The following is a 26,177-nucleotide window of genomic DNA, read 5'->3' on the forward strand; positions in this document are numbered from 1 at the left end:
TATATATTTCTTTTATATGTCTAATGTGTGTCACAGTGCCTGTCAGCGTCCTGCATCTCATCAATGTGGGTATTTCCTGTCTCCTGGTATATACTGTCCCCGAGAGAGAAGTTAGGGGCTCCAGGTTATGAGTTTTTACAAGGCAGATTCGGTAAGCTTTTAGCACAATAATTTTAATTGCAAAAATAAACAGTTTTGTCAAATGCTTGAGAGTAGCGTCTGCTTTACAAAAAATGAACGACAACAAGAAGGAAATAACCCCAAAGCAAAAACATCGCATCCAAAGGCTTGCTGGACTTGCTGTACAAAGTTCTTGAGAGACCGGCTCGTTACATTTCCCAGCTTGTCTCTGGGGAGGGAGATAAAGAGGGAGGCGCGGGGCGTACACCACTTACAAAAAAACTCTCTTCAGTCCCAAGGAAGCGCCTGCTCTGTGGGTGGACCGAGAGGAAGGCGGCTCGGAAACAGCGGGCGCTGTCCGCGGAGCCCGTGCTGAAGGGCGCGAGCGGCGGGCGCTTCGGGGGAGCTGGAGCTGGGCTGCGGGTGGCCCCGGACGTGCGTGGAAGAGGCAGGGAGGGCAGCGGGGACGAGGGGCCGGCCGGACCGTGCCGCGTGCGCCGAGCACCCGGTGTCCCCCGACCCACGGGGACCAGCTCCGGCTACAGCGCGGCGAACGAGAGGCCCAGGGAGTAGAAGCCCAGGCCCTTGAGGCGCTCCTCGGCGCGCGCCTTCTGCTTCAGGTGCACCTTGCTATGCCGTTTCTTCTCGTCGCTGCGCGCGAAGCGGCGGCCGCACACGTCGCAGGCGAAGGGCTTCTCGCCCGTGTGGGTGCGCACGTGCGTGGTGAGGTGGTCGCTGCGGCTGAAGTTGCGCAGGCAGATGCGGCACTGGAAGGGCTTGTGGCCCGTGTGGATGCGCAGGTGGCGGTTGAGCTCGTCGGAGCGCGCGAAGCTCCGCACGCAGCTCTCCACGGGGCAGGCGAAGGCCTTGACGTGCGGCCGCGGGCAGAAGCAGCGCGCGCTGCACTTGCCGCCCCGGCGTCCCTTGCGCCGGGATTTGGCCGCGGGGAAGGAGGCGGCGGCCGCCGAGGCTGGCGCGCTCGCGCCGCTGCCCCCCGGGAGGTCGGCCACCAGGGGTTTGGAGAAGTCCGCCGTGGCGGCGCCGCGCAGGCCCAGGGGCGACAGCTGCGCAGGAGGGGCGGCCAGGAACTCCCCGCCTTCGCCGCCGCTCCCTCCCTCCCCGCCCGGAGGGGTCAGCAGCGCCGGGAGGCCCTCGGTCCCCTCCCCTAAGTCACCTGGGGCCAGCGAGAAGGCGTCGTAGGCCCCTGCCGGGTAGAGTCTGGTAGCCGGGCCGGGCAGCTCGGCGGGGCAGCTGATGGACAGCAGGTCCTCGACCTTGGTCCCTACGGCGGAGAAGCGGGCCTCCGGGGTGGTCTGGAAGCTAGCCTGCGAGCCACAGTTCCCCGGGGCCCCGGCCGCCAGCAGCTCCCAGGGGGCGTAGGGCCCTTTGAAGGCCGAAGCAGCAGCGTCCAGCGCTGGCGAAGCGGGAGGCGCCCGCAGCCCGGGCTTGACGTCGGGCGGGGAGAGCTGGGGCTCGAACAGGCACTGCGAGGGAGCGCCCGCCGAAGGCGCAGCCTCCCAAAGCGCCTCCGGGAAGGCGGCCGAACTCAGGTCTGGGGAGTAAAGGTCCGGCAGCAAGGCATCGGGACCCGCGGGGAAAGGGACATCCAGCGGGGACCGAGACGCTGCCGCCTCGGGGCTGGGGAAGGGTGCCAGGCCCAAGATGCCAGACATGAGGTTGAAGAGGGCCTCCGGGTCGTGCGGGTGTTCGGGAACCGCCTGGATGAAGAAGCTGCCGCTGTAGCTGAGGCCCGAAGTGGGCGTGGGTGCGGGGCCCTCCAGGAAGCAGGAGTCTGTTAAGTCCCCCCCGGCGCCGCAGCTGCTTAGAGCCCAGCTCAAGAAGTCGCCTGCCAAAGGAGGGACCACGCATCAGCCCCGCACACCTCAAAGGGCGTGCCTCGCAGCCCGCAGCCGCGATCCCCTCCACCCGAGCCCTCCCGGTGCAAGCCACCCGCAGAGCGCCTCGTGCACTTCCGAGCCTGCAGCGGAGGGACCCCCCGCGGACGCCCCAGGGCGCGCACACGCAAGGGCTCCCGCACAGGCGCCTGTGGCCTTGGTGGGGGTGGGAATGGTACCGCGCACTTGGGGACCCCCCCCCACCCCGCGCGTCTCTCCCATCACCCCTCTTCGCGTTCGGCGTCTTCGAGCTCCTAGCCCCGCTCCTTACCTCCAGGATACGAGGTGGCCGAGAGAGCGTCCCTAGCAGGCAGCTCGGGGCTGGCGTGGGCGCTGCCTTCGGTGGGCTTGGAGAGGAGCGCGTCGGGGCCGGAGAAGTCGCTCAGGTGGAGCATGGCGCGGTGGCGGCGGAGCGCCCGGGGCCTCGCTGGGCTAGGGCGCGCGCGGCTGGCGGGGAATCCGGGCGCCCCAGCTCCAGGCTCCCGGCGCTTGGCTCGGGGACGAGGTTTGGGGGGCCGCGGCGCCCTGGCTCGCCCGCACCTGCCTCGGGCGGCGGCTCCTGGCTTCTCCAAAGTGCAAGCGGGCTCCCCCAACCTACAGTCCCCCCACTTATATAGCTGCGGCGGCGCTGGCTCCGGGCTTCCGACTCCCCGGGCCACTGCCATTTCGGGAGGCCCCGGCCCTGGCGCCGTGACGTAAATGACCAAACATGGACACAGGATGTATGCCGGGGACTCCCGAAAAGGAAAGCTCGGCCTGTGACGTTGCTGCCGCCGCCGGGCTCGCGCCGCTGCGTGCGCGCGAGTCCCCAGAGCGTGGAGCCTCGTGCGCGTCGGGCCACGGGTGCGCCCCGCAGGGGCTGAGCATAGGGTGAGAGCCGGGGATGCGCGTTGCCCTCCAGACCACTGGTTCGAACCCGCAGTTTCCCATTTAAAACGCTTGCTCCCTCCTAACACCAGTTTCTTCACCTGTGAGCTTGCTAAGGAGAGAAATAACCAGATAGCATGAAGTCCCGGGCACACTTAGTAACCCCGAAACGGTAAGAGCACTTGAGTTGCAAGCAGGATTAAGTTGCATGAGGACCTGTGTTTGAAACCAAAGCATCCACAGAAAAAGCCAGATTTTGTGGGGGGGAGTGGTCTGAGATAAGCATTAGGGGATCTGAGATAAGCAGGTCCTTAGAGACCCCCTTCATTTAGGTGTGCTTGTGTGTTTGTTCCTGTTTTAACATTTTACTATGTGCTTTGAAAAATAACATATAAAATCGTCATAATGAAAAATTTGATGATGGAGGTGGGCAGGATCAACTAGTATACAAGAGTATTCCCAGGGTCATCATGCAGCTCTGGATGACCTGGAACTCACTGTGTGGAACTCACCAGGGTGGCCCTGTACTTTGGGAGATCCACCGGACTCCTGAGTCCTGAGAGTAAAGCTAGTTGTATATCATCATGCCAAGTTGAGAGTACATTCTGCAAATTAAAGCTTTCTCTTGCCTTGTTTTTTTTCTTGAGGTAGTCGTGTTGACATTGAGTAGTTTGGAGGAAAAATTTTTCTTTTTTTTTTTTTTTGTGTGTGTGTGTGTGGTTTTTTTTTTTGGTATTTTTCGAGACAGGGTTTCTCTGTGTAGCCCTGGCTGTCCTGAAACTCACTCTGGAGACCAGGCTGTCCTGGAACTCAGAAATCCACCTGCCTCTGCCTCCCAGAGTGCTGGGATTACAGGCGTGCACCACCACCGCCTGGCTGAAAATGTTTTTTTTCTGTACACACATTCAAACTGTTCTGGAAATTTTTTTTTCACTTAAACTAGCTGAGAAATTGCACCATGTCTCAAGACAAAGACCTATTTTCTAAGGCTGACTAGTTCTCCACGGTACAGGAAGACCCTGAATTAGCCTTGGATTAGTTCGTATCCACAAACACATGGGTAACTTCCAACTTTTTGTTTTTGGCTTTGTTTTTTTTTTTTTTTAAAGATGTCATTGTCCTTAACTGTATAAATGTGAACACACCTGGGATTCTTATGCATGTCAGTCTAAGCTACAGGATATTCAGTTTTTAACAGACAGCTGTCAAATTGTGGCAGTTCCTTTTCTGCTACCTGTGGAACTGGGTGTTTCTGGGATTAAAGGCCACTATGCCAGTTTGAAATAGCATTTCTTACATTTTAGATTTATTTTTATTACTGTAAACTATATGTCTGTGTGTGGGCATGTGCATGAGAGTGCAGAGCCCACAGAGCCCGGACATGCTGGATCTCCTGGAGCTGGGGCTATAGGTGGTTATGCGTGGCCCAGTGTGGATGCTGGGAACAGAACCTGGCTCCTCTGCAAAAGCAGTAAGTTCTCTTAACTAACTACTGGGCCACCTCTCCAGCCTGAAATAGTTTGATCAGATGATAAAGTTTAACATAAAACTGAAAAGGAGCTTCAATTTCTCAGATCCTGGTCACTGGAGGGGAGGGGTAGCAGGTCTGAGGTCCCCCCACTTCATTTCCACTCCCCCGAAATGGAGACAAATTCCTTGCAGGGTGTGGGCTCCAGAGGGGCATTCAGTGTATCTCCAAGAATCCCCTCTCCTTACACCTTTCCAAGAGCCTGCGCCCCTTTACCTACTGTATAATCTCAGCCTCGCAGGACCCTCAGCATCCTCTCAGTGTTCATCTCCTAGGTTCCTCTCTGGGCCCAGATGGTAGACGTCAGCTGCTACTGCTGAGGACCACTTCCATCCTTAGCCACTCCTCCAGCCCACAGTGACTTTCCAAGTGCTCCCTGAATAAACTCCATCACACACTCATCTGCAGAACGTGTTGATACACTTCCATGCATCTTCCCAAGTCTGCAAGCTGGGTGAAGGATTCTTTACAGACATGCACAGATGTGACCCCACGATGGCCACAGTTCCAGTGCTGTTAACTACACACATGATGTCCATGTAGAAAATACAGAAGTGGGGGAGTTGATGCAGCTCAGTTGCAGGTGTTTGCTTAGTGTACACATCCCTACATATACGAGGTGCGATGCTTCTCATTTGTAATCCCAGCACGGTGGAGGTAGACGTAGGGGGGTTAGAAGTGCAAAGCCAAGCTGGGTGTGGTGGCTCACACCTGTAATCCCAGCACTTGGGAGGCAGAGACAGGTGGATTTCTGAGTTCCAGGACAGTTGGTCTACGGAGTGAGTTCAAGGACAGCCAGGGCTACACAGAGAAACCCTGACTCAAGAAACAAAACACATATAAAAAAAAAGTTCAAAGCCAGACCTGGGCTACATAAAACCTTGTCTAAAAAGAAACCTGTTTATAAGGAATGCACACACACATACACAGAGAAAATTTTTCTTCTGCCCTATTTCAGACCCAGAGCTTGACTCTAATCCAAATGCATTGCCTAGGCGGGGTGAGCCCACACCAGACAGGAAGGGCACACGTGTCTCACATATTTTCTGGCATCTTGTGGCCTAAGGGGAGGGGAATAGAGGAGCTTGGCTGGGCAGGTGTCCAGGACTCCCTGGGTGGCCCGTCGGGCCAGATTGGCCAACCCCAGGTTGCCCATTCCTTCTGCCATGTTCCCTCTGCCACAGCATCCCTCCTCCCTCTTAGTCATAGATAAGTCCCTTAGTCCTGTGGTGAGGTGCCAGGCCACTGCAACTCTCTGCCAAGGGCTGTTGGGCTAGGGCTGCGCAGGAACAAGCATCCAAGTCACTTTATTTTGCTCTCGATAGAGGCCAGACCTGGGGCAGGGCTGGAAAGGAGGAGCGATTAGGAGGAGACAGGTAGACTGTGCTCTGACATGGTGGTGGCAGTAAGGTGTGTGTGTGTGTGTGTGTGTGTGTGTGTGTATGAATGTGGGGTGGGTAGGTGCAGGTGTCCCTCATCTCTGTGTACTTCCACCAGGAGACACATTCACCAAATTTACTGCTCCCAGAGGATAAAGAGCATCTATCTGTATTTGGTTCCCTGTGAACAAGGAGGGACTAAATGGGAGACATCTAAGCATTCCCCTTCCAGTGTAGCTCCCTTTTCCACCAACTTTGTGCATACATGTCCATGTGTGCATGCACATATGTGCTAGTTCATGTGGAGGCCAAAGGTCAGTGTCAAGTGTCTTCGATCACTCTTGTGTTGACTAATTTTCTGTTAGACTGACACAAGGTAGGGTCATCTGGGGAAAGGGAACCTCAACTGAGAAAAACAAAACAAAACCAAAACCAGCATCAGGTTGTCCTGTAGATATGCCTTTGAGGCACTTTCTTGATTAATGACTGGTGTGGGGGAGGGCCCCGCTCACTCTGGGCCCTGCTGCGGGAAGCAATCCAGTAAGCAGTGGACCTGAGGCTCTGCTTCTGTTTCTGCCTCTAGGTTCCTACAGTGAGTTCCTGCCCTGACTTCTCCTCATGACGGACTACAACTGTAAACCGAAACAAACCCTTTCCTTTCCAAGTTCCTTTCGGTCCTGGTGTTTTATCGCAGCAGTAGGAACCTGGCTAAGACAGCTCCCTACCACATTTTGAGGCAGGATTCCTCACTGACCCTGGAGCTAATTGATTCTGAAACAGCTGAAAGACAAGCTGACCTCACGCTCTCAGGACCTGGCCTAGGACTCCAGGCATGTGCCACCCTAGCTGACTGGTGTTGGGTTGGTTTGTTTTTAACATGGGTTCTGGGACTCAAACTCATGCCTCATGTTTGTGGGGCAAGTGCTTTGGCAACTGTACCATCTCCCTTGCCTTCCCTCCGAACTTTTAGCAGTGTGCCAAGATTCTGGGTTCACAGGGAATAAAGGTCTCTGGGAAGGTGTACTGGCTGGTTTTGTGTGTCAACTTGACACAGGCTGGAGTTATCACAGAGAAAGGAGCTTCAGTTGGGCAAGTGCCTCCATGAAATCCAGCTGTGGGGCATTTTCTCAATTAGTGATCAAGTGGTGAGGGCCCCTTGTGGGTGGTTCCACCTTTGGGCTGGTGCTCTTGGGTTCTATAAGAGAGCAGGTTGAGCAAGCCAGGAGAAGCAAGCCAGTAAGAAACATCCCTCCATGGCCTCTGCATCAGCTCCTGCTTCCTGACCTGCTTGAGTTCCAGTCCTGACTTCCTTTAGTGATGAACAGCAACATGGAAGTATAAGCTCAATAAACCCTTTCCTCCCCAACTTGCTTCTTGGTCATGATGTTTGTGCAGGAATAGACACCCCGACTAAGGGTTAGAAGATAAGGAAGCTAGGCTCTCTGAGCTCTGGTGGGTTACACCTCAGACAGAAAAACATGCATACTTTGGGGGCTGGAGAGATGGTTCAGTGCTAAGAGCATTGACTGCTCTTCCAGAGGTTCTGAGTTCAGTTCCCAGGAACCACATGGTGGCTCAAAACCATCTGTCTGAAGACAGCAACAGTGTACTCATACATAAATAAAGCTTAAAAAAAAGCAAAGCATGCATGCTTAAAAGAGAAATAATATCCATCCAGACTTTGCAAACATTGTATCGTTCTGTTACCTCCTTGGAGTAAGGAGCTGCAGATTCCTGTTTGCAGGGATCAAGGATGAAACACTGGAGATGTTGTGTCAATTGCCTGGGCAACTTTTGTTCTATGGTGGGGGCAGCTTGGTGAGTTCAGGCTAGTCTCTACAAGATTACTTAAAACATTGTTTACTTTACAGAATGATTCACACAAACACATTTGTGGGTGGAAGATCTTCTAGCTTTTCAAGTAGGGAACACAACCTAGCCATCACTGATCCCTGAAAGACTGACTGTCAGGCCCACCATGGGCAAGACCACAGGGGCCATACAGATACCTGTTGTAGAAGCTGATCTGATGGTGGTGGCAATAAGGTGTGCGTGTGTGTATGTGTCCTTGAGGAGAGGAAAAGGACATTTCATATTTCCATGGTAGAAGCAAAGTGGAGTTTATTTTTAGATAATCGAACAAAATGGTGCCGAATGAATGAATGGATGGATGGATGGATGAATGATTCCATTCACCAAGTGTTCACTGAACACAGCCTGATGCCAGGTGCTGTGAGGGCCCTTCAGATGGTGATGCTGCTGCAGCACCTGGCAGGGGAAGCTCTGCATCCAGAGAGCAAGCTGTGTGGAGGGAGGGACCACAGGAAGGCAGCCTGCTCTCTTCTCTGGGAGGGGAAGAAATCCAGCGCCTGCCACAGCTCTGCTAACCGGGCCGCTCTTCCCCCACACCCCACCTTGATCTTTCTGCTCTAAATATCATTGTGTTCAAATAATACTGTGTGTATTTTAAAAGACTCCAAGAAGACAGCTGCCTGGGAGTATTAATCATGAAGAGACCAGTGCTCGGTCGCCATGGCGACCCCTGACAGAGCTGAAGAGCAGTTCCCTGCCCCACTTCCTGGGGCCATGAGGATGCAGGGACACTGCTCCCCTAGCTTGCACCTCTCTGTCCTTTCTGCTTGGCCTCTCTTCCATTCTTTCTTCTCTCCTTCCCTCTTTGTCTGTTCCTTCCCCTTTCCAATTCCCGAAGGATTTACTTAAAAACTGGACAGAAGCAGGATGGGGCTGCCAGACTGACAAGTTGGAAGGCCACTGAAGCTTCAGCAGGGATGGAGGGAGTGTCCACAGTGTGCCCCACCTCCCCTCAACTCAGGCAGAGGCCCCAGGTTTCCATAAGCACTAGAGCAGGAATCCAATCATCTGGTCATGGAACAAGGGACCCTGTCAGGTCCTCTGTCCCTTCTCTCCTCCCTGCAAAATAGGCAGTCATTTTATGTTTTCTTTCACTTTTCCTTCTCCTTTCTCCCTTTTCTTTTTCTCAATCTCACGATGGGGCTGAAATCCAGGTCCTCGTGATAATGTTGGACAGCTGCTTGTTCTGTCATGCACACATACTGCTTTTGCTATTACAGTTGTTGTTTAAGATGGCCTCACGCATCCAAGACTAGCCTTGAATTTGCTGTGTAGCAGAGGATAACCTTGAACTAGTTCTGCTCCTGTCTCCAAAGAGCAGGGATTACAGGCATGCACCACCATGCCTTGTTTATACAGTGCTGGAGATCAAACCCAGGGCTTTGTGCGTGCAGCAAGCACTCTAACAACCGAGGGACATTTCCAATACCATCTGTATATTTGAAACTTCAAAGTTTACTGATTATAAAAAAAAAATCTGGGTATTTTAATTTGTATGGTAACTAAAGAGAAAAAAGAAAAAAAAAACAAACATTGGGCACAGTGACTTATGTATGAATTAGCCCCAGCACTCAGGAAGTAGAGGAGGTAGGTCTGGCCAACCTGGGCTACATAGCTACCATGTCATAGTGAATTCAAGGTCAGCCTGGGCTACACAGTGTGACCCTGTACCAAACAAAGTAAAACTGGGGCCAGAGATGTGGCTCAGTATTTAAGAGCGCTATTTTGCTCTTCCAGAAGATCCAGGTTCAAATCTTAGTACCCACGTGGTGGCTTATAACCGTGCAGCTGCAGTTCCCGGGCGTCCAGCAGGCACTCATATGGGGCACATATATGTGTGAAGGCATAACATTCATACACATAAAGTAAAATAAATATAAAAAAAATTAAAAACACTAAAAAAAAAAAAGGGCTGGTGAGATGGCTCCATCGTTAATATGCAAATTTGCTCTTTCAGAGGATCCAAGTTTGGCTCTCAGCGCCCATTGGATGGCTCACAACTACCTGTAACTCCAGCTCCCAGGGATCTGATGCCCTCTTTAAGACTCCTTGGATACCTTGGACACACAAACCCACATGCACACACACACATACACATAATTAAAAAGAAAAATCTAAAAAAATCCTAAAACAAAACAGGAGCCAGCCATAGCAGACTGTCTAGCCAGCACATAGGAGGCGAAGGCAGGAGGATCATAAGTTCAAGGACATCCTGAACTACATAGTGAGACCCTATCTGAAAATTTGATAAAAAGGAATCCAACTGCCTCTAGTCTTTTGTTTATACTTGGTAAATTGGTGGGGTACTTTTTAAAAATGTATTTTTATTTGTTTAAATTTATTTATTTAAATTTATTTATTTATTAAGATGGTCTCTCACATCCAAGACTAACCTTGAATTTGCTGTGTAGTAAAGGATAACCTTGAACTAGTTTTACTCCTGATTTATTTATTTATTTATTTTATATGCATCAGTGTTTTGCATGTATGTATGTATGTATGTATGTATGTATGTATCCATGTATGCTGGGGATCTATCAGATCCCCAGAAATTGGAATTACACAGTTGTGAGCTGCCATGTGGGTGCTGAGAATTGAACCCAGGTCCTCTGAAAGAACAGCCATTGCCACCCCCCAACTCCCCAACATCTCTGCAGCCTGCACTGGTGGAGTATTAACATGTTAGTGTGTAAGCTGATGCTTAGGTACCACTTACTGTGGGCACCATTTGCTGGGCATTGAGTCTCACACACACCATTTACTTCTGCAAGCTCATGGGTACTGTTACTACCTTTATTTTACAGGTGAGGGAGCTGAGGCCCGAAGTCGTTAGCTTTCCCAGACTTCCAAGATTAGAACATGGCGGCTAGGTCAAAGGTAGCCACATTTAACATTATGAATACTGCCAAGCCTTCCTTGGGAAAAAAATGGCTTCGGTTTCTAGGTCAAGCAGAGGCACAGAGGTGCCAGCTGGCAAGCTGACCGATGCCCTCCCAGATGCATTGTAAACCTTATCATTAGGGATGGGCATCCTTGCCCAGGCCATTGGCATGTCTTTTCCCGTCTCCCAGGCACATGAATGGAAGCATCCTTATGCTGGCATGGCGGACTCTGAAGGTGAGGCTCCCTGCTGTGGCTGGGCTAAGGACTAGATTCGAATGTCCGATCGGTTCTGCACCCTCCTTACACTGTTCTGTTTTGGCTGATGGGGGATGTGGAGAGGAGAACAAGATGGCTTCCTAGAAGCTACTCTCCCACCGTGAGGGAGGTTAGCTTTTCTCTTGACTCCCACTCTGCACCCTGGTCCAGAGGGTGTGAGAGCAGGAGAGCTGACCCAGTCAGTCCCTTGAAGGCTGCAGCCCTTGGTGGAGAGGAGGCCTCTGGCCTTGACCTGGCAGCACAGTGGAACTGGCTCTGGAGGCGTGGATGTGGATGAGTCATCCCCAAGGGCATAAGAGCAGGCGAGCTGACCCTGCCTCCTGCTGATGGAGGCACCGGGTGGCCTAGCTGGAGCAGTGCTGGTGTGTGGATAAGGGAGAGCCTGCATGCTGACCAGCTCAGCTGCCACCCAGGCTCAGATTCAGGGCTCTGAGTTGGCCACTCCAAAATCTGTATCCTCTGCAAACTGTTGGGATGTGTAAAAGGGCCAGTCCCACAAATCCAAAGCTTCCGGATCTCCATGACACAGAGCAACAACAGGATAGCCCGCAGTCCCAGTGAGGATCCAATACTGACAATGTCACAGAAGCCAGAGACCTCAAACTAGACTCCTTGCAATACAACTGCTCATTGCATTGATGTGTGTGATGCCATGACTTCCCTGCAGTGATGGGGTGAAACCTCAAATACTGAGCTAAAATAAACATTTTTATCCCTTGTTTTTTAATTAGATATTTTATCATAGCAACAGAAATGAAACTGGGACACTTGGGGAGTCTGTGGTCCCCTGAGGGTCTCACATAGAAGAGGGTGTCGGGTTTCCCGGATCCGTACATCTGTACAACTTACAGATGGTATATGCTGCCATGTGGATGCTGGGAATCAAATCTGGGTTCTCCGGGGCTTGAACTCTGGTTGTCAGATTTGGCACCAGGCGCTTTTACCCACCAAGCTATCTTGCCAGCCCTGGATATGGTAACTGATGGTAAGATTAAGAACACTGGTTTTCAGTTCATGGGTCCAACAGGAGAATGGGAGGCTACTGGAGTGGCCTGACAGGTCTGGGATGCTAGGGTGGAACTGAGACGCTAGAGTCAAGCCCACTACAGCCTACCAATCATTTCTCTACAGCCTACCAATCATTTCTCTATAGCCTACCAATCATTTCTCTATAGCCTACCAATCATTTCTCTTCTGGTGTCCTCCAGCTTCCTCTCTCTGTCTCTCTGTCTCTCTGTCTCTGTCTCTCTCTCATGTACCACTGTTTTGCCTGCATATATGTCTGTGTCAGAGTATCAAATCTTGGAGTAACAGACAGTTGTGAGCTGCCATGTGGGCGCTGGGTTTGAACCCACGTCCTCTGGAAGAGCAGTCAGTGCCTGTGACCACTGAGCCATTGCTGCAGCCCTGCTTCCTCTCCTCTCACGTGAGTGAATCTTTTTATTTCTCACCTTCTCTCCTCCTTCATCCTTTTTTCTTCCCCCCCCCTCCCCGCCCCAGCACTGGGACAACAATGGTACACCACCAAATGCAGAATTTCCACCATTGATCTCTGAGAATCTCAAGTTTGCATGACTAGCACTTTGCCGACTGACTCAGCTTTTGCCAGTTTTCCTCTTTGAGATAGATTAGTCACGATATTAGGACCCAGCATGACTCTAAAACACCAGATAACCAACCCACAGATGGGTCCATGATTCTGGAGTCTGGGTATTCTGTTGGCATCCCGGAATCCTGTCCACCACCAAGCTAGGCTGCTAGCTGTAAAGGACAGAAATACAACCTGAGTGAGTTTGGGATGGTGGTGGGGGAGGAATTTATCAGCTAAAGGAGATGCCTACATTTAGGGAATTCAAAGACCCAAGGATGGAACGAAGATCCTGTGCTTAGGAGTCAGAGATAGTGGGTTCAGCCCAGGTCTGCCATTTGCCTATTTCATGACCTTGAACAGATAACAAATCAACCTGTTATTTGGTTAATAAAATAGCAAAATGAAGGAGTCTGGGCTGTAGCTGAGTGAGGAAGCAAAGAATTTCTAGAGTGTTCTCAGGTAGGTCTTCTTTGTGCTCTGGCTGGTGACTGAAAAGTTGGCCATTAGCAGATTCCTGTGCTACCCTCTACTGCTGAGGTGAAGGAAGGCTCCTTCTGAGTGCCAGGCAGGGAAAGCCTGCCCTGTTTCCTAAGGCAGTGCTCTGGCTGCTGGGCAGGGTAGCTCACAGCTAACAGTATCATTAATGGCTTGCACTTATTTTCAGGGCCATTCTAAGAGAAGAGGGTACCACTGTGAACCAGGAAGCCTTCCAAGAGGCCTCAGCTTGTGAAGACAAGAGCCGAGCCACCACAGCCCTGGCACCTTCTCATACCCCAGGGCAAATCAGTCGTTCCCTCTGCTTAACATGCCCCTGGAGCAAGTCACCTCCTCCATGTGTCTGCCAGCTCCAAGGAACACTGCCCAAAATAAAAATCCCCAATTAGAAATCCCTGCAATCCAGAGCAAAACAACTTATTTGTTTCCTAGAATAATCTGGAGCTACATTTGGCTTGGCAACCAGTAGGTTCCACATATTCATGCCATGCACCAGCAGGGACTTCTCTTAGTCAAGGCACAAGAAGAGGGCCTGTGGTCACCTCCCAGGCAGCAGCAAGCAGGGGCTGAGAACAAGGCCGGTTTGCTCAATGCTCTGCAGTGGGTTTCTGGAACAGGGTAGCTAGGGGGAAGAAAGAACTCCAATAGGACTTCAAACAGCAGCTCTGACAAAGGCTGAACCAGTGATCCCTACGTTTGTTAGGGAGAGATGTTCTGCAGGGAGACAGAGACACCAATGGAGGAGTAAAGACACCAAGCTGGGAGTACTGGGAAGTGAGTTAGCCCTGCTCTGACCTTGAACATGGGGCTAACCTTTCCTGAGCTTCCTTACCAAAGAAGTCCTGGTTTGAGCTTTGTTCTACCTACCTATACTGACAATAAAGAGCAAGAATTGGAAAAGAGTTAGAATTAAGGCTAGGCATGGTGAAAGGAGTCTAATCCTAACCCTCAAGACTCAGGCAGCCCAGTCAGGACTCCGCAGTGAGCCAACCCTGTGTACAAATCATAGCCCAGCTTGGGACATAATTTAGCCAGGTCTGTAGAGTGCTTACTTGACTGGCAGAAAGCCCTGGGTCTCATGCCCTGCACCACACATTCCACGTGAGGTGGGCCATACCTGTAATTTCAGCACATAGGAGCTGGAAACAGGAAGATTAGTTCCTGGTCAGCCTTGGTTACATGAGATACTATCTCAAACAATGACCACAAAAGCAAGGCAAAGCAAAAACAAACAAAAGGGAGTTAGAATGGACAAAAGAACTAGTTGAGGTTCAAGTACTTGCTATAGCAAAGGAAAAAAGAAAAGAAAACAATTGCCAAGGTGAGACACAATATATTCAGCTAAGAAAGTGGGCAAGGGCTGGAAAGATGACTCAGCAGTTAAGAGCTTGCTGTTCTTGCAAGAGGTCAGGAAGGAGTTCCGTTCCCAGGACTCACATGAGGCCACCCACAACCCTCTTTAATTCCAGCTCCAGGCTGTCCATTATATATATCATATATGACATATGATATATATAAGATATGATATATATCATCTAAGATATGATATATATCATCTAAGATATGATATATATCATCTAAGATATGATATATATCATCTAAGATATGATATATATCATCTAAGATATGATATATACATCATCTAAGATATGATATATACATCATCTAAGATATGATATATACATCATATAAGATATGATATATATATATATATATTAAAAGAAGAAAGAAACTAGATATTAGCCTTGTGTTCTGAATTTTCTGGTACCTCCTTTGTTGTTAAGAAGGGGTATAATTTTGTATCCCTAGCTAACCTAGAGACTAAAAATGTAGATGAAGTTGGCCTTAAATTCACAGAGATCCAGCCGCCTCTGCCTCCCTCTTAAAGGTATGGGGACATAGGTGTGTGCAATTTTTTTCTCTCCTTCATTCATCGATCCATCCATCTAAATATTTACTGATCACCTAAATTTCAGCCCGCTCACTGACTCATTACACAACACGTGTGATGCCCACAACATGGTGGAAGAGGATGGGTTGAAAGTCTGGGGAGGAGGGGAGGCAGTAATTAGTTATCCAGTCAGGATCCTGCAGGATGAATCCCCGAAGGACTGCTACTAGAATTGCTATTAGAAGGTTGGTAGAAGTGACCCAAGGAAAGAAAGTTTGAGAAGGTAGATGTCGGAGGCAAAAGATACAATGTGTACAAAGTCAGAGACAAAGAACAAAGGGATGAAATACAAGGTGCAGAAGAAAGCCCTCTGAGGCTGGAAAAGAAGTCTTGGAAGTGGCCAGAAAGGAGAAGCGGGGTTCAGCTGCAGAGCTGCTTGTGCTTAGGGTAACAGAGGACTTTTAATTTAAAAATGATTTTTATTACATGTATTATGTGTGTGCATGTCACACCATGAGCACAAGTGTGGAGCTCAGAGCACAGGTGGGCGAACCAATTCTTTTTTTCCACCTTGTGGGTCCTGGGGATTGAACTCACCATCAGGTTTGTCAGCAAACTCTTCTGCCCATCCCCCATGCAGGATCTTTTAAAAAGCTTGCTAAGGTATCTGGACCTTACTATTCACTAAGTAATCAGAGGCACCAGGGAAGGTCAAGCTCTACAGGTAAGACAGGGTTTTTTGCTTTTTGTTTTGAGATGGTCAGACTCAGCTGGCCTGAAACTCACCATGTAGACCAGGCTGGTTCTAAACTCAATGAGACCTGCCTGTGTCAGGCTCCCAAGCGCTGTGCTCCCAAGTGGCTTGTGCCGTCATACACTGCTGGTGACAGTTTTTAAACTTAGAAACATCAGTGTGACTAAGGAAGATGTTCCAAAGGGAAGTCAGCAAGGGAAAAGTTGAGCTCTGAGGGCCCCACCCAGCCTTGCACCAGGTGATGGCAGCAGGAAAGAGGAGGTTCACAGCCCCACACAGCTAGTATCTCCCTCCCCCACCCAGGTCCTCAGGTGCTAGGTGCTCTACCCCTGAGCTGCATGCTACTCAGAAGCCACCCTGTAAAGGACACACGGAGCCCATTAGCTTCACTTGGGCAGAGGAAGCAGAGCTCCTGGGTTCTTTTGACAGCGGGCTGGGTACTTACTCAGGTGCAGAACTAGCAGCAGCAGCAGGATCTTCCCACCCACACACTGGGTTTATTTCTGGAACCCTACTTCCCATACAGGACAACAAGCAAATCTTTCGTGTATTTGTTGATTTTTCTCCAAAATCAAGATCTGAAGCATCTCTGTCCCCTTTCTAGCCATTAGACACCTCTTCAGGTAACCTCTTTCCTCAATTCTAACAACAAAGATTAGTTTTGCACATTAAAAAGCTCTTATTTTAAATTCTGTGCTTGTGTGTGGATATCTGCACATGGGTGCTGGTGTCCGAGGAGGTCCCCCAGAGAGCACCCGATCCCCGGAGCTGCAGTTACAGGCCATGCGCTCGGCCATGTGACCCTGAAAGGGGAGTCTGGGTGCTCTGCAAGACCAGCAGGTGTTTTGGGTTTTGTTTTTTAAGAATTATTTATTTTATGTATATGAGTACACTGCCGCTGTCTTCAGACACACCAGAACTGAGGGTCGGATCTCATTACAGATGGTTGTGAGCCACCATGTGGTTTCTGGGGAACTCAGGACCTCTGGAAGAGCAGTCAGAGCTCTTAACTGCTGAGCCACCTCTCCAGCCCCCAGCAAGTGTTCTTTTCCATGGAGCCATCGCTTCTGTCCCCCTTGCTTTGCATGGTCTTGAACCATCTGTACTCGGGAGATTCCATTTATGCCCGCTACCCTTCCGCCTTCATTTCTTTGGTTTTCATTCCTTCCTCTCTCCATTCTGTCCTATTTATTTATTTATTTATATAATTTTTTATTCAATATATTCTTTTATTTACATTTCAAATGATTTCCCCTTTCCAGGATCCCCCCTCCCCGAAAGTCCCATAAGCCCTCTTCCCTCCCCCTGTTCCCCCATCCACCCCTTCCCATTTCCCTGTTCTGGTATTGCCCTACACTGCTGCACTGAGCCTTTCCAGAACCAGGGGCCTCTCCTTCCTTCTTCTTGGGCATCATTTGATTTGTGAATTGTTTCCTGGGTATTCCAAGCTTCTGGGCTAATATCCACTTATCAGTGAGTGCATTCCATGTGTGTTCTTTTGTGATAGGGTCACCTCATTCAGGATGACATTCTTCAGTTCCACCCACTTGCCTAAGAATTTCATAAATTCATTGTTTTTAACAGCTGAGTAGTATTCCATTGTGTAAATAAACCACATTTTCTGAATCCATTACTCCACTGAGGGACATCTGGGTTCTTTCCAGCTTCTGGCTATTATAAATAGGGCTGCTATGAACATAGTGGAGCATGTGTCCTTATTACATGCTGGGGAATCCTCTGGGTATATACCCAGGAAGGGTATAGCAGGGTCCTCCAGTAGTATTATGCCCAGTTTTACCAACCCTATATCCGACACAGGGCTAATATCCAAGATATACAAAGAACTCAAGAAGATATTAAAAAATGGGGTACAGAGCTAAACAAAGAATTTTCACCTGAGGAATATCTAATGGCTGAGAAACACCTAAAGAAATGTTCAACATCCTTAATCATCAGAGAAATGCAAATCAAAACAACCCTGAGATTTCACCTCACACCAGTCAGAATGGCTAAGATCAAAAACTCAGGAGAAAACACGTGCTGGCCAGGATGTGGAGAAAGAGGAACACTCCTCCACTGATGGTGGGGTTGCAAGCTGGTGCAACCATTCTGGAAATCAGTCTGGCAGTTCCTCAGAACTACCGGATACCAGATACTACCAGAGGACCCCATTCTGTCCTTTTTAAATTATTTTATTTGTGTGTGTGTGTGTGTGTACACAAGCACTTCGTGAAATATGTGTAGAGGTCAGAGGATAACTTGTGGGATAGGGTCTTTCCTTCCACAATGAGGGTTCTGGAGTTTGAGCTGAGGTCATCAGGTTTGGTGGTGTCCTTAGATACTTTTCTATTGCTGTGATAAAACATCATGAGCAAGGCAATTTGCAGAGGGAAGGGTTTGTTTGGAGCGTACAGTTCCAGAAGGATAAGAGTCCATCACCATCACGGCAAGGTGCATGGCAGCCGGCAGGCAGGCACTGGAGCAGCGGCTGGGGGCTAACATCCTGTTAGCAGAGGGAGTACACAGGGCACAGTGAACACAGGGAGGCTTTTGAAACCTTAAGGCAGTCCCTGCTTTTAATGGGTATGAACTATGATGTCTGTGACCACTCACTCAAGACTGTGGGCCATGCCTCCTGCGTCACCAACTGCTTACCTCCCACCCCCTACCCTGGTTAAGGTCATCCGTGACAATTTTGGCATTGCCGAGGGACTCAAGACCACAGTCCATGCCATCACTCAGAAGACTGGATAGCCTCTCTGGGAAACTAGTGTGATTGATGTGGAGCTGCCCAGAACAGCATCCCTGCATCCCCTGACGTCGTATGGGCTGAGGGGAGCCATACTCTCTCAAACACCATCAATATAGTTCACTGAAGCCAGCCTTAAAAGGAGGGGGGAAAGAAGAAGAAAAAAGAATCAGTGGTAATAGAGAGATGCATTCAGGTTATTGGAGAACAACCACTATGAACATCGATTAAACAGATGCTGTCCAAGCTGTACTCTATCTCCCAGCTGATGGGATTATTTGAGGCGAGTTAGGAGGTATTGCTTTGAGGAAGAGGTATGTCACTGGAGTGGGCTTTGAGGATTCAAAAGTGCAAGTCATTCCCATTAGCTCTCTCTGCCCCTGATTGTGGATCAAGATGTAAACTCAGCTCTCGATCCATAAGTTCACAAGCACAGCAGGAGGTAGGAGATGTTACTTGGAAGCAGCTGTGCCACAGAGAAGTGGATCCTCCCAGCAGCACTTACCCCTAGAGCTCCCTACAAAACTTGCAGACAACATCTGGTCTTCTCAACAGTTGTTACTATTTGTATAATTTTTGGGGAGTGTGTGTGTGTTTGGGGGGGTATGCAGAGGACATGACACCAGCCATTTGAATCTTGTAAATTTCAGGAGCTTTCTGAGACTTGTAAATTCTGTTTACTTCTTGAACCTTCCAGGGAATGTTTCAATTTGAAGGACAGGACTGCCGAAGACCGGCCAGACAGCTTTTAAAACTTCCTTTCAGTTCACTGGGTCTCTCAGTGAACCCAGCACTCACTGTTTGCCTAGACTTTTTGGTTAGAGAGCCCCAGCTATCCTTTTCCCTTGTCCTGGAGGTACAAATCATACCTGACTTTTTGTGTGGGTTCTGGGGATCTAAACTCAGGTCTTCCTCCTCGTGAGGCAGCCACTTGATGACTGAGTGAGATGTCTCTCTCTCCCTGTGCTGTGTTCTATTTAAGATCAGCAAATGTGATGTCTTCAATTCTCCAATTTCTATTCTTGCTTGTGCTGGATAGTTTTATGTCAACTTGACATGGGCTGGGATCATCTAAGAAGTGTCTCAATTAAGAAAATGCCTCTATAAGATCTGGTTACCTTGTAGAGCCAGAAGGCCTGAGCAATGTCTTAGTTAGGGTTTCTATTGCTGTGATGAAACACCATGACTGAAAGCACGTTGGGAAGGAAAGGCTTATTAGGCTTACACTTCCAGGTAACAGTCCATCAATAGTGGCATCCACAACAGCAGACCTGCAAGGCATTTTCTTAATTAGTGATTGATGAGGGAAGGCCAGCCCATTGTACATGGTGCCATCCCTGGGCTGGTGGTTCTGCGTGCTCTAAGAAAGCAGGTTGAGGAATCCATGGGAAGCAAGCCAGTAAGCAGCATCCTCCCATGGCCTCTATACCAGCTCCTGCCTCCAGGTTCCTGCCCTGACTTTCTTCAATTAAGGACTGTTACCTAGAATGGACTGCTTCGCCTCTATAAGGTAAAGGTTACCTTTTTGAGGTTTATGCATTAAAACTCATAACTGGGGGAGATATATCAGCTAGTAACTTGAATTGAAAATATGAAGACCTGAGTTCAATCTTCAGATCCCACTGATGGGTAGGTGTGTAGGGCATCAGTGAGTTTAGCTCAATGCCCCCAGGTGAGCTGTTTACATAGGAAACATCCTGAGGCTTAATTTGATTCCTGTTTTCCCCGACCAGTGTGGTAAGGACCTCCCTGGTGCCTAACCTATGGCTATGATTGTTTTTTCCTGTTGTTTTCCCTGGCCTTTAGTATATACGTTGCTGGTCCCTCAGTAAAGCTTTGGCATTCTCCTTACTGAAGTCTGTGTCTTCTGTCAATCCCCCAGGCCTATGTCCGATACTTGGTACGGTGGCAGCGTGGGCGCTGTCATAGGTGGAGACAAGAGCACCTCTGGGGCTCGAGGGCTGGCCAGCATAGTCTATATGGCCATCGAGAGGCCCTGTCACAAAAAATTAGATGGGAAAAACTGAAGCTGTCCTCTGACCTCCACATGCACGTGCACACACACACACACACACACACACACACACACACACACAGATATCCCCCTTGTGACAGTGCCCGCGCTGCCACAGTACTGAGTATCAGGTGTAGGCCTGGGGGATTGATAGAAGACCCAGACACGGGTCATTCAGTAAGGATAATGCCAAACTTTAACTGAGGGATCAGCAATATATATCAGAGGCCAGGAAAAACAACAGGAAAAAACAATCATAGCCATAGGTTAGGCACCAGGGAGGTCCCTACCACACTGGGCCGAAAAACAGGAATCAAATTAAGCCGCAGGATGTTCCGCAGGATGTTTTCTGTGCAAAACAGCTCAGCTGGGGGAGTTGAGCTAAGCTCACAGATGCCCAACATGAAGAAATGGCTCAAAAGTTAAGAAAACATAACTCCTTATGTTGTCGAATTGCCCAAGCTAGTACCTCAAGTACAAATTGGGAAAAGATCTTCACCAACCCTACATCAGATAGAGGGCTAATATCCAATATATATAAAGAACTCAAGAAGTTAGACTCCAGAAAAACCAAATAACCCTATTAAAAATGGGGTACAGAGTTAAACAGAGAATTTACACCTGAAGAACTTCGGATGGCAGAGAAGTATCTTAAAAAATGCTCAACTTCATTAGTCATTAGGGAAATGCAAATCAAAACAACCCTAAGATTTCATCTTACATCAGTCAGAATGGCTAAGATTAAAAATTCAGGAGACAGCAGGTGTTGGAGAGGGTGTGGAGAAAGAGGAACACTCCTCCACTGCTGGTGGCGTTGCAAATTGGTACAACCACTCTGGAAATCAGTCTGGCGGTTCCTCAGAAAACTGGGCACCTCACTTCCAGAAGATCCTGCTATACCACTCCTGGGCATATACCCAGAGGATTCCCCACCATGTAATAAGGATACATGCTCTACTATGTTCATAGCAGCCCTATTTATAATTGCCAGATGCTGGAAAGAACCCAGGTATCCCTCAACAGAAGAGTGGATGCAAAAAATGTGGTATATCTACACAATGGAGTACTATTCAGCCATTAGAAACAATGAATTCTTGAAATTCTTAGGCAAATGGATGGAGCTAGAGAACATCATACTAAGTGAGGTAACCCAGATGAATCATGGTATGCACTCACTAATAAGTGGTTATTAACCTAGAAAACTGGAATACCCAAAACATAATCCACACATCAAATGAGGTACAAGAAGAAAGGAGGAGTGGTCCCTGGTTCTGGAAAGACTCAGTGAAACAGTATTCGGCAAAACCAGAACGGGGAAGTGGGAAGGGGTGGGTGGGAGGACAGGGGAAGAGAAGGGGGCTTACGGGACTTTCGGGGAGTGGGGGGCTAGAAAAGGGGAAATCATTTGAAATATAAATAAATTATATCGAATAAAAAAAAATTAAAAGAAAAAAAAACATAACTCCTCTTGCAGAGGACCTGACTCTATTTCCCAGAACCCACAAAGAGAGGATCAAAACAACTTGTAACTCCAGATCCAGGGGATTAGCACCTTCTTCTGGCCTCTGAGGGCATGCCCACGGACTTGTACATAACCACACACACACACACGCACACGCACACGCACACACACACACACACACACACGGGCAAGGTGGATAATTCCAGCATTCATGTATCACAGTAGAAGAATTACTGTGAGTTCTAGGCCATCCCGAGTCATAGTGTGAGACCCTGTCTCAAAAATAAAAACCAGACTAATCCCTCAGGTTCTCAGATTTTCTTAGCCATTTTTTCCATTCAAGAACTAATCAGGCAGTTCCCTGGTTAGCCTCTGATATCAAACAGGATCTGGTGCTTTCAGGGTGGTCTGGACACAGCTTTCCTCCTCATGTACAAGTTACAAGTCTGCGAATTCCAGAATCAGGACCTGTCCACCTCGCCCTGTTCACTGCATGGCCCCACGTCATAGATGCACTTTTGAAGATATTTTAAAGGATTTTTGAAACCTTTATTTTTTTATTTTTTAAAGATTTATTTATTATATGTGAGTACACTGTAGCTGTCTTCAGACACTCCAGAAGAGGGCGTCAGATCTCATTACAGATGGTTGTGAGCTCAACCAGGATCTGAACTCAGGACCTCGGGAAGAGCAGTCAATTGCTCTTAACTGCTGAGCCATCTCTCCAGCCTGAAACATTTGTGTTTATTTTATGTGTATGAGTATTTTGCCTGCATGTCTGTCTGTGCACCATAAGGGCAGAGTACCAGTGAGGGCCAGAAGAGGGCATCGGATCCCCTAGGACCAGAATCACAGACCACTGTGAACTGCCATGTGGGTGCTGGAAATCAAACCCAGGTCTTCGGGAAGAGCAGCCAAGTGCCCTTAACCACAAGGCCCTCTTTCTAGCTCCCTTAAAGGGATATTTTTATCAAGTGAGCTAGAATGGGAGAAGATGAAACCAATGAGTGTCCTCTTTTCTTTTCTTTCTTTCTTTCTTTTTTTTTTTTTTTAAAACAAATGCTTTATTTTGTGTTTTTCTACAAGTATATATTGTATGTTCCCCTCCCAGGGGCTTCCTCTTACAGCAGCAGTTCATCGCCTTCCTCTTATGCCTCATTCAATAAGGAGGTGTCCATCAACTTTCTGATGTAGCTTTTGAGACTTGCCATTTACTTTACACATCTGAAACACGGCAGATTTGGAGAGGTGTGTTTCTTTCTGTGCATAGCTAATATTTTCTAAATTGAAAAATACCCAGTTTTTCTGGGCATGCTGGTATACATCTATAATCCCAGACTTGGCATGTGGATTCAGGAGGATTAGAAGTTCAGGGTTATTCTTGGATGCACAGCAAGTTCAAGGCCAGCCTGGGCTACATGATACTCTGTCTAAAAAAGCCAAAAATGTGGGCTGGTGAGATGGCTCAGTGGGTGAATGTACTTGGTTGTCAAGTCTGATAACTTCATTTCAATTCCAAGAACCCACATGGTAGGAGAGACAGTGTCCTATGATACTGTGACACATAGACACACAGGCACACACAGTAAATTAAAAACAAATGGACATCCCATTTAAAAGGAATGTGAAGATGCACAAGCTTTCCTGGTTTTTCACCCCATATCTCATCCTCACAGAAAACTTTTATTTAATTAACTTTAATAATTTAATAAGTTCTACCAAACAAATAACTCAAACAAGTTTTTTGGTAATAACCCACATGTAACCTTAATGTGGTCTAAGTCTCACCCACCACAGTCCCTCGCTTAAGATGACTTTTCCTGTGTTCTAGTCAGGCCTGTTCTGTGGTGTCTCCCTCCCGTCTACTCTGTTCTGTACCAATAGGGCAAATCAGCTCAGTGGATTTAACATTTAGCAGATCCTTAAATGGCCTCACTTGGCAGAGAGGAGCGCTCGGATTAAATGCTATTTCTTGTAGCAATTTTTTTTCTGTGTTTAAGAAGAGTTCAAATATAGCTGAGATATTATTCATCTTGAAGCCATCATCCACCAACTTGGATATAACTTCCTTCTACACATTCTGGAAATTCCACCAGGACAGAACTCTTAGACTAAGAGACCCTCCACTGGAACGGGTCCAGCTCCTCTCCCAGGACAGCTGCCTCCTCTCCAGGACTGGCCAGTGTTTTCTCCTGAGGTTTTGCCCAGGACTGTAATGGCTCCTGAGTTTTCCTTCTAGTCTACAAATTTAGAGGTTGCTGGTTAGAGAAACACAGGCTGCTGTTAGCCACCTCTCCCAGCACCCCTGCGAGTTTGTTCCTCGGCTCTGTCAGAGATGACTGAGGAGCTGCAGAAGTGACTGAGTGGTTAGAGCGTGGAACACTTTGATCTTCTAGAGGACAGGCATCTGATTGCCAGCACCTACGTCAGATAGTTCATAAGTGCCTGTGACTGCGGCTATGGGGGCACGGGGGAATCTGTCCCTCCCGTTTCCTATTGAAGTGGTGAAGGTGTCTTATATTATCAGGAGCTCCCCACCCCCACTGCCCACCCCGGTTGTCATTCTTGAGTGTATGGTTTCTGTGTGTTATGTCAATGTGAGTGCAGTGCTTGTGGAGGCTAGAAGGGGTTGCAAGGTCCTCTACAGCTGCTGGCCTTTCAGCCTAATGGTGAGTGCTGAACCACAGACTTGGACCTTTGCTTTCTGCTGGAACAGGAAGTGTGCTTAAGCCCTGAGTTGTCTGTCTCTCTAGACCGTCAGGAAAATCTTAACTGATGAAGCGCATCAGAATGCAAGCTTTATTACTTTGTTGTTCTCTTCATTTCTTTAAATTTCTCTAAGTCTCTTGTGTCTATTTTACTATCTTTGACAATGAATTGTATGCTCTTGGTCTAACAGGATTCCTTTCCTTTGCTTGAAATTTATTCACTCCTATTTCTAGCTACTAACCACTAACCTTGGTTTGGTATCTGTTGTCCATTATACTCCTAATTGTAATTCCTCTTAGGTTCCATCTCGCCAACATCAATGCAAAAACAGAACTCTCATCTCAAAGGGAGTAAAACATAGTTTATTCTAGATCAGTGCCATTAGTCCATAAACATAGACTAGGGTAACCCCAAATTCTATTATTCAACAGAGTAACAATTTGGTGATTTTTCATAGTAACAAATGGAGGAAGTCATAAGTCAAGGTACTTTTAAGATGTGGTAGTGAGGACACCAGGTAGGCAGGCTAAGGTAGAGGGAGATTGATGGAATCTGATGACAGAAACTGAGGTTCTGTTTGCACTTTTCAAAGGCTTTGCCTAATGGTCACAGGACATTAGGCCACATACAAGGGGGCAATAAATGGTTATTAAAAGTGCCAAAGGCTGGGCAGTGCTGGTGCACACCTTTAATCCCAGCACTTGGGAGGCAGAAGCAGGTGGATTTCTGAGTTCGAGGCCAGCCTGGTCTACAGAGTGAGTTCCAGAACAGCCAGGGCTACACAGAGAAACCCTGTCTTGAAAAAAAAAGCCAAAAAAAAAAAGTGCCAAAGAAGGACAAGAAATGATTTGGCTTTAGGGTTGTGATATCCAAAACTCTCCATATCCTTGAAGTTTTACCAAGTTTATCAGTCTTGCAAAAGATCCAGCATATGGTATGAGACTTTTTGTTTTTTAGATGGGGGTCTCACTCTGTAGCCCTGGTTGGCCTGGAACTCACTATGTAGACCAGGATGACCTTGAACTCAAAGAGATCCACCTGCTTCTGCCTCCTGAGTGGATTGAAGTCCTGCACTCACCAACTTCCCTTTGGACCGCCATGCCTGGCTTGAGCCTTAACCAACTTCCTTTGAGAACTTCCAGAATCTTGAAGTGATTTCCTCTGAGAATCCTTCAACTCAGAGCAAGCGTCTACACTGGCAGATCTCCTTGACTTGGATTCTCCCCTCCTTGCTTCCCTCTCTGCTTCTTCCTGTTCTTGCTCCTTGGGACTGGCTCCTCTCATGACAGCACTGGCACAAAAATTTTCCTCCATTTTCTCTGGGAGAGAAACATTTTCATGGGAGGGAACATGGACTAAAGACAGAGAATTGGAGTAAAAGAGTTATATGTGAGTAGATTTTACACATAAAAGACCTTCAGATTATGCGGGCAATTTCCCTTGGGTGGTTCCAAGGCTCTTGGGACTTAATGGTTTGTAGCTAGCCGCACAATGAGCATCCAGTGAGGCCAGGACAAAAGGGACATTCTCCATCTTTCTAGGTTGGTCTCCTGCTCCCTAGTGTCTCTTGGGGATACCGAGTTTAGGAAATGACAGTAACTGGTCTCTCTGGGAATAGGAGGGGACATCCTCTTCAAATCTTAGTGACTGTGGGACCAGTGCTGTCCTTTCTTAGATGTCCTTTTACATCTC

The 26,177-nt window shown here is 48.4% G+C and overlaps 1 protein-coding gene across 1 annotated transcript; it reads right to left on the reverse strand.

The window, feature by feature from the left end:
• Nucleotides 1-659: 659 nt before the first annotated feature.
• On the reverse strand, nucleotides 660-2,410 carry Egr4 (early growth response 4). Its single transcript, XM_052172592.1, has 2 exons — nucleotides 2,287-2,410; nucleotides 660-1,966 (listed from the first exon to the last, which is right to left on the reverse strand). Exons 1-2 carry the CDS (start codon nucleotides 2,408-2,410, stop codon nucleotides 660-662), a joined length of 1,431 nt encoding a protein of 476 aa, XP_052028552.1.
• Between the last annotated feature and the right edge of the window lie 23,767 nt (nucleotides 2,411-26,177).

The sequence above is a fragment of the Apodemus sylvaticus genome, chromosome 2, assembly GCF_947179515.1.
Source record: "Apodemus sylvaticus chromosome 2, mApoSyl1.1, whole genome shotgun sequence".
Taxonomy (NCBI): Eukaryota; Metazoa; Chordata; class Mammalia; order Rodentia; family Muridae; genus Apodemus; species Apodemus sylvaticus.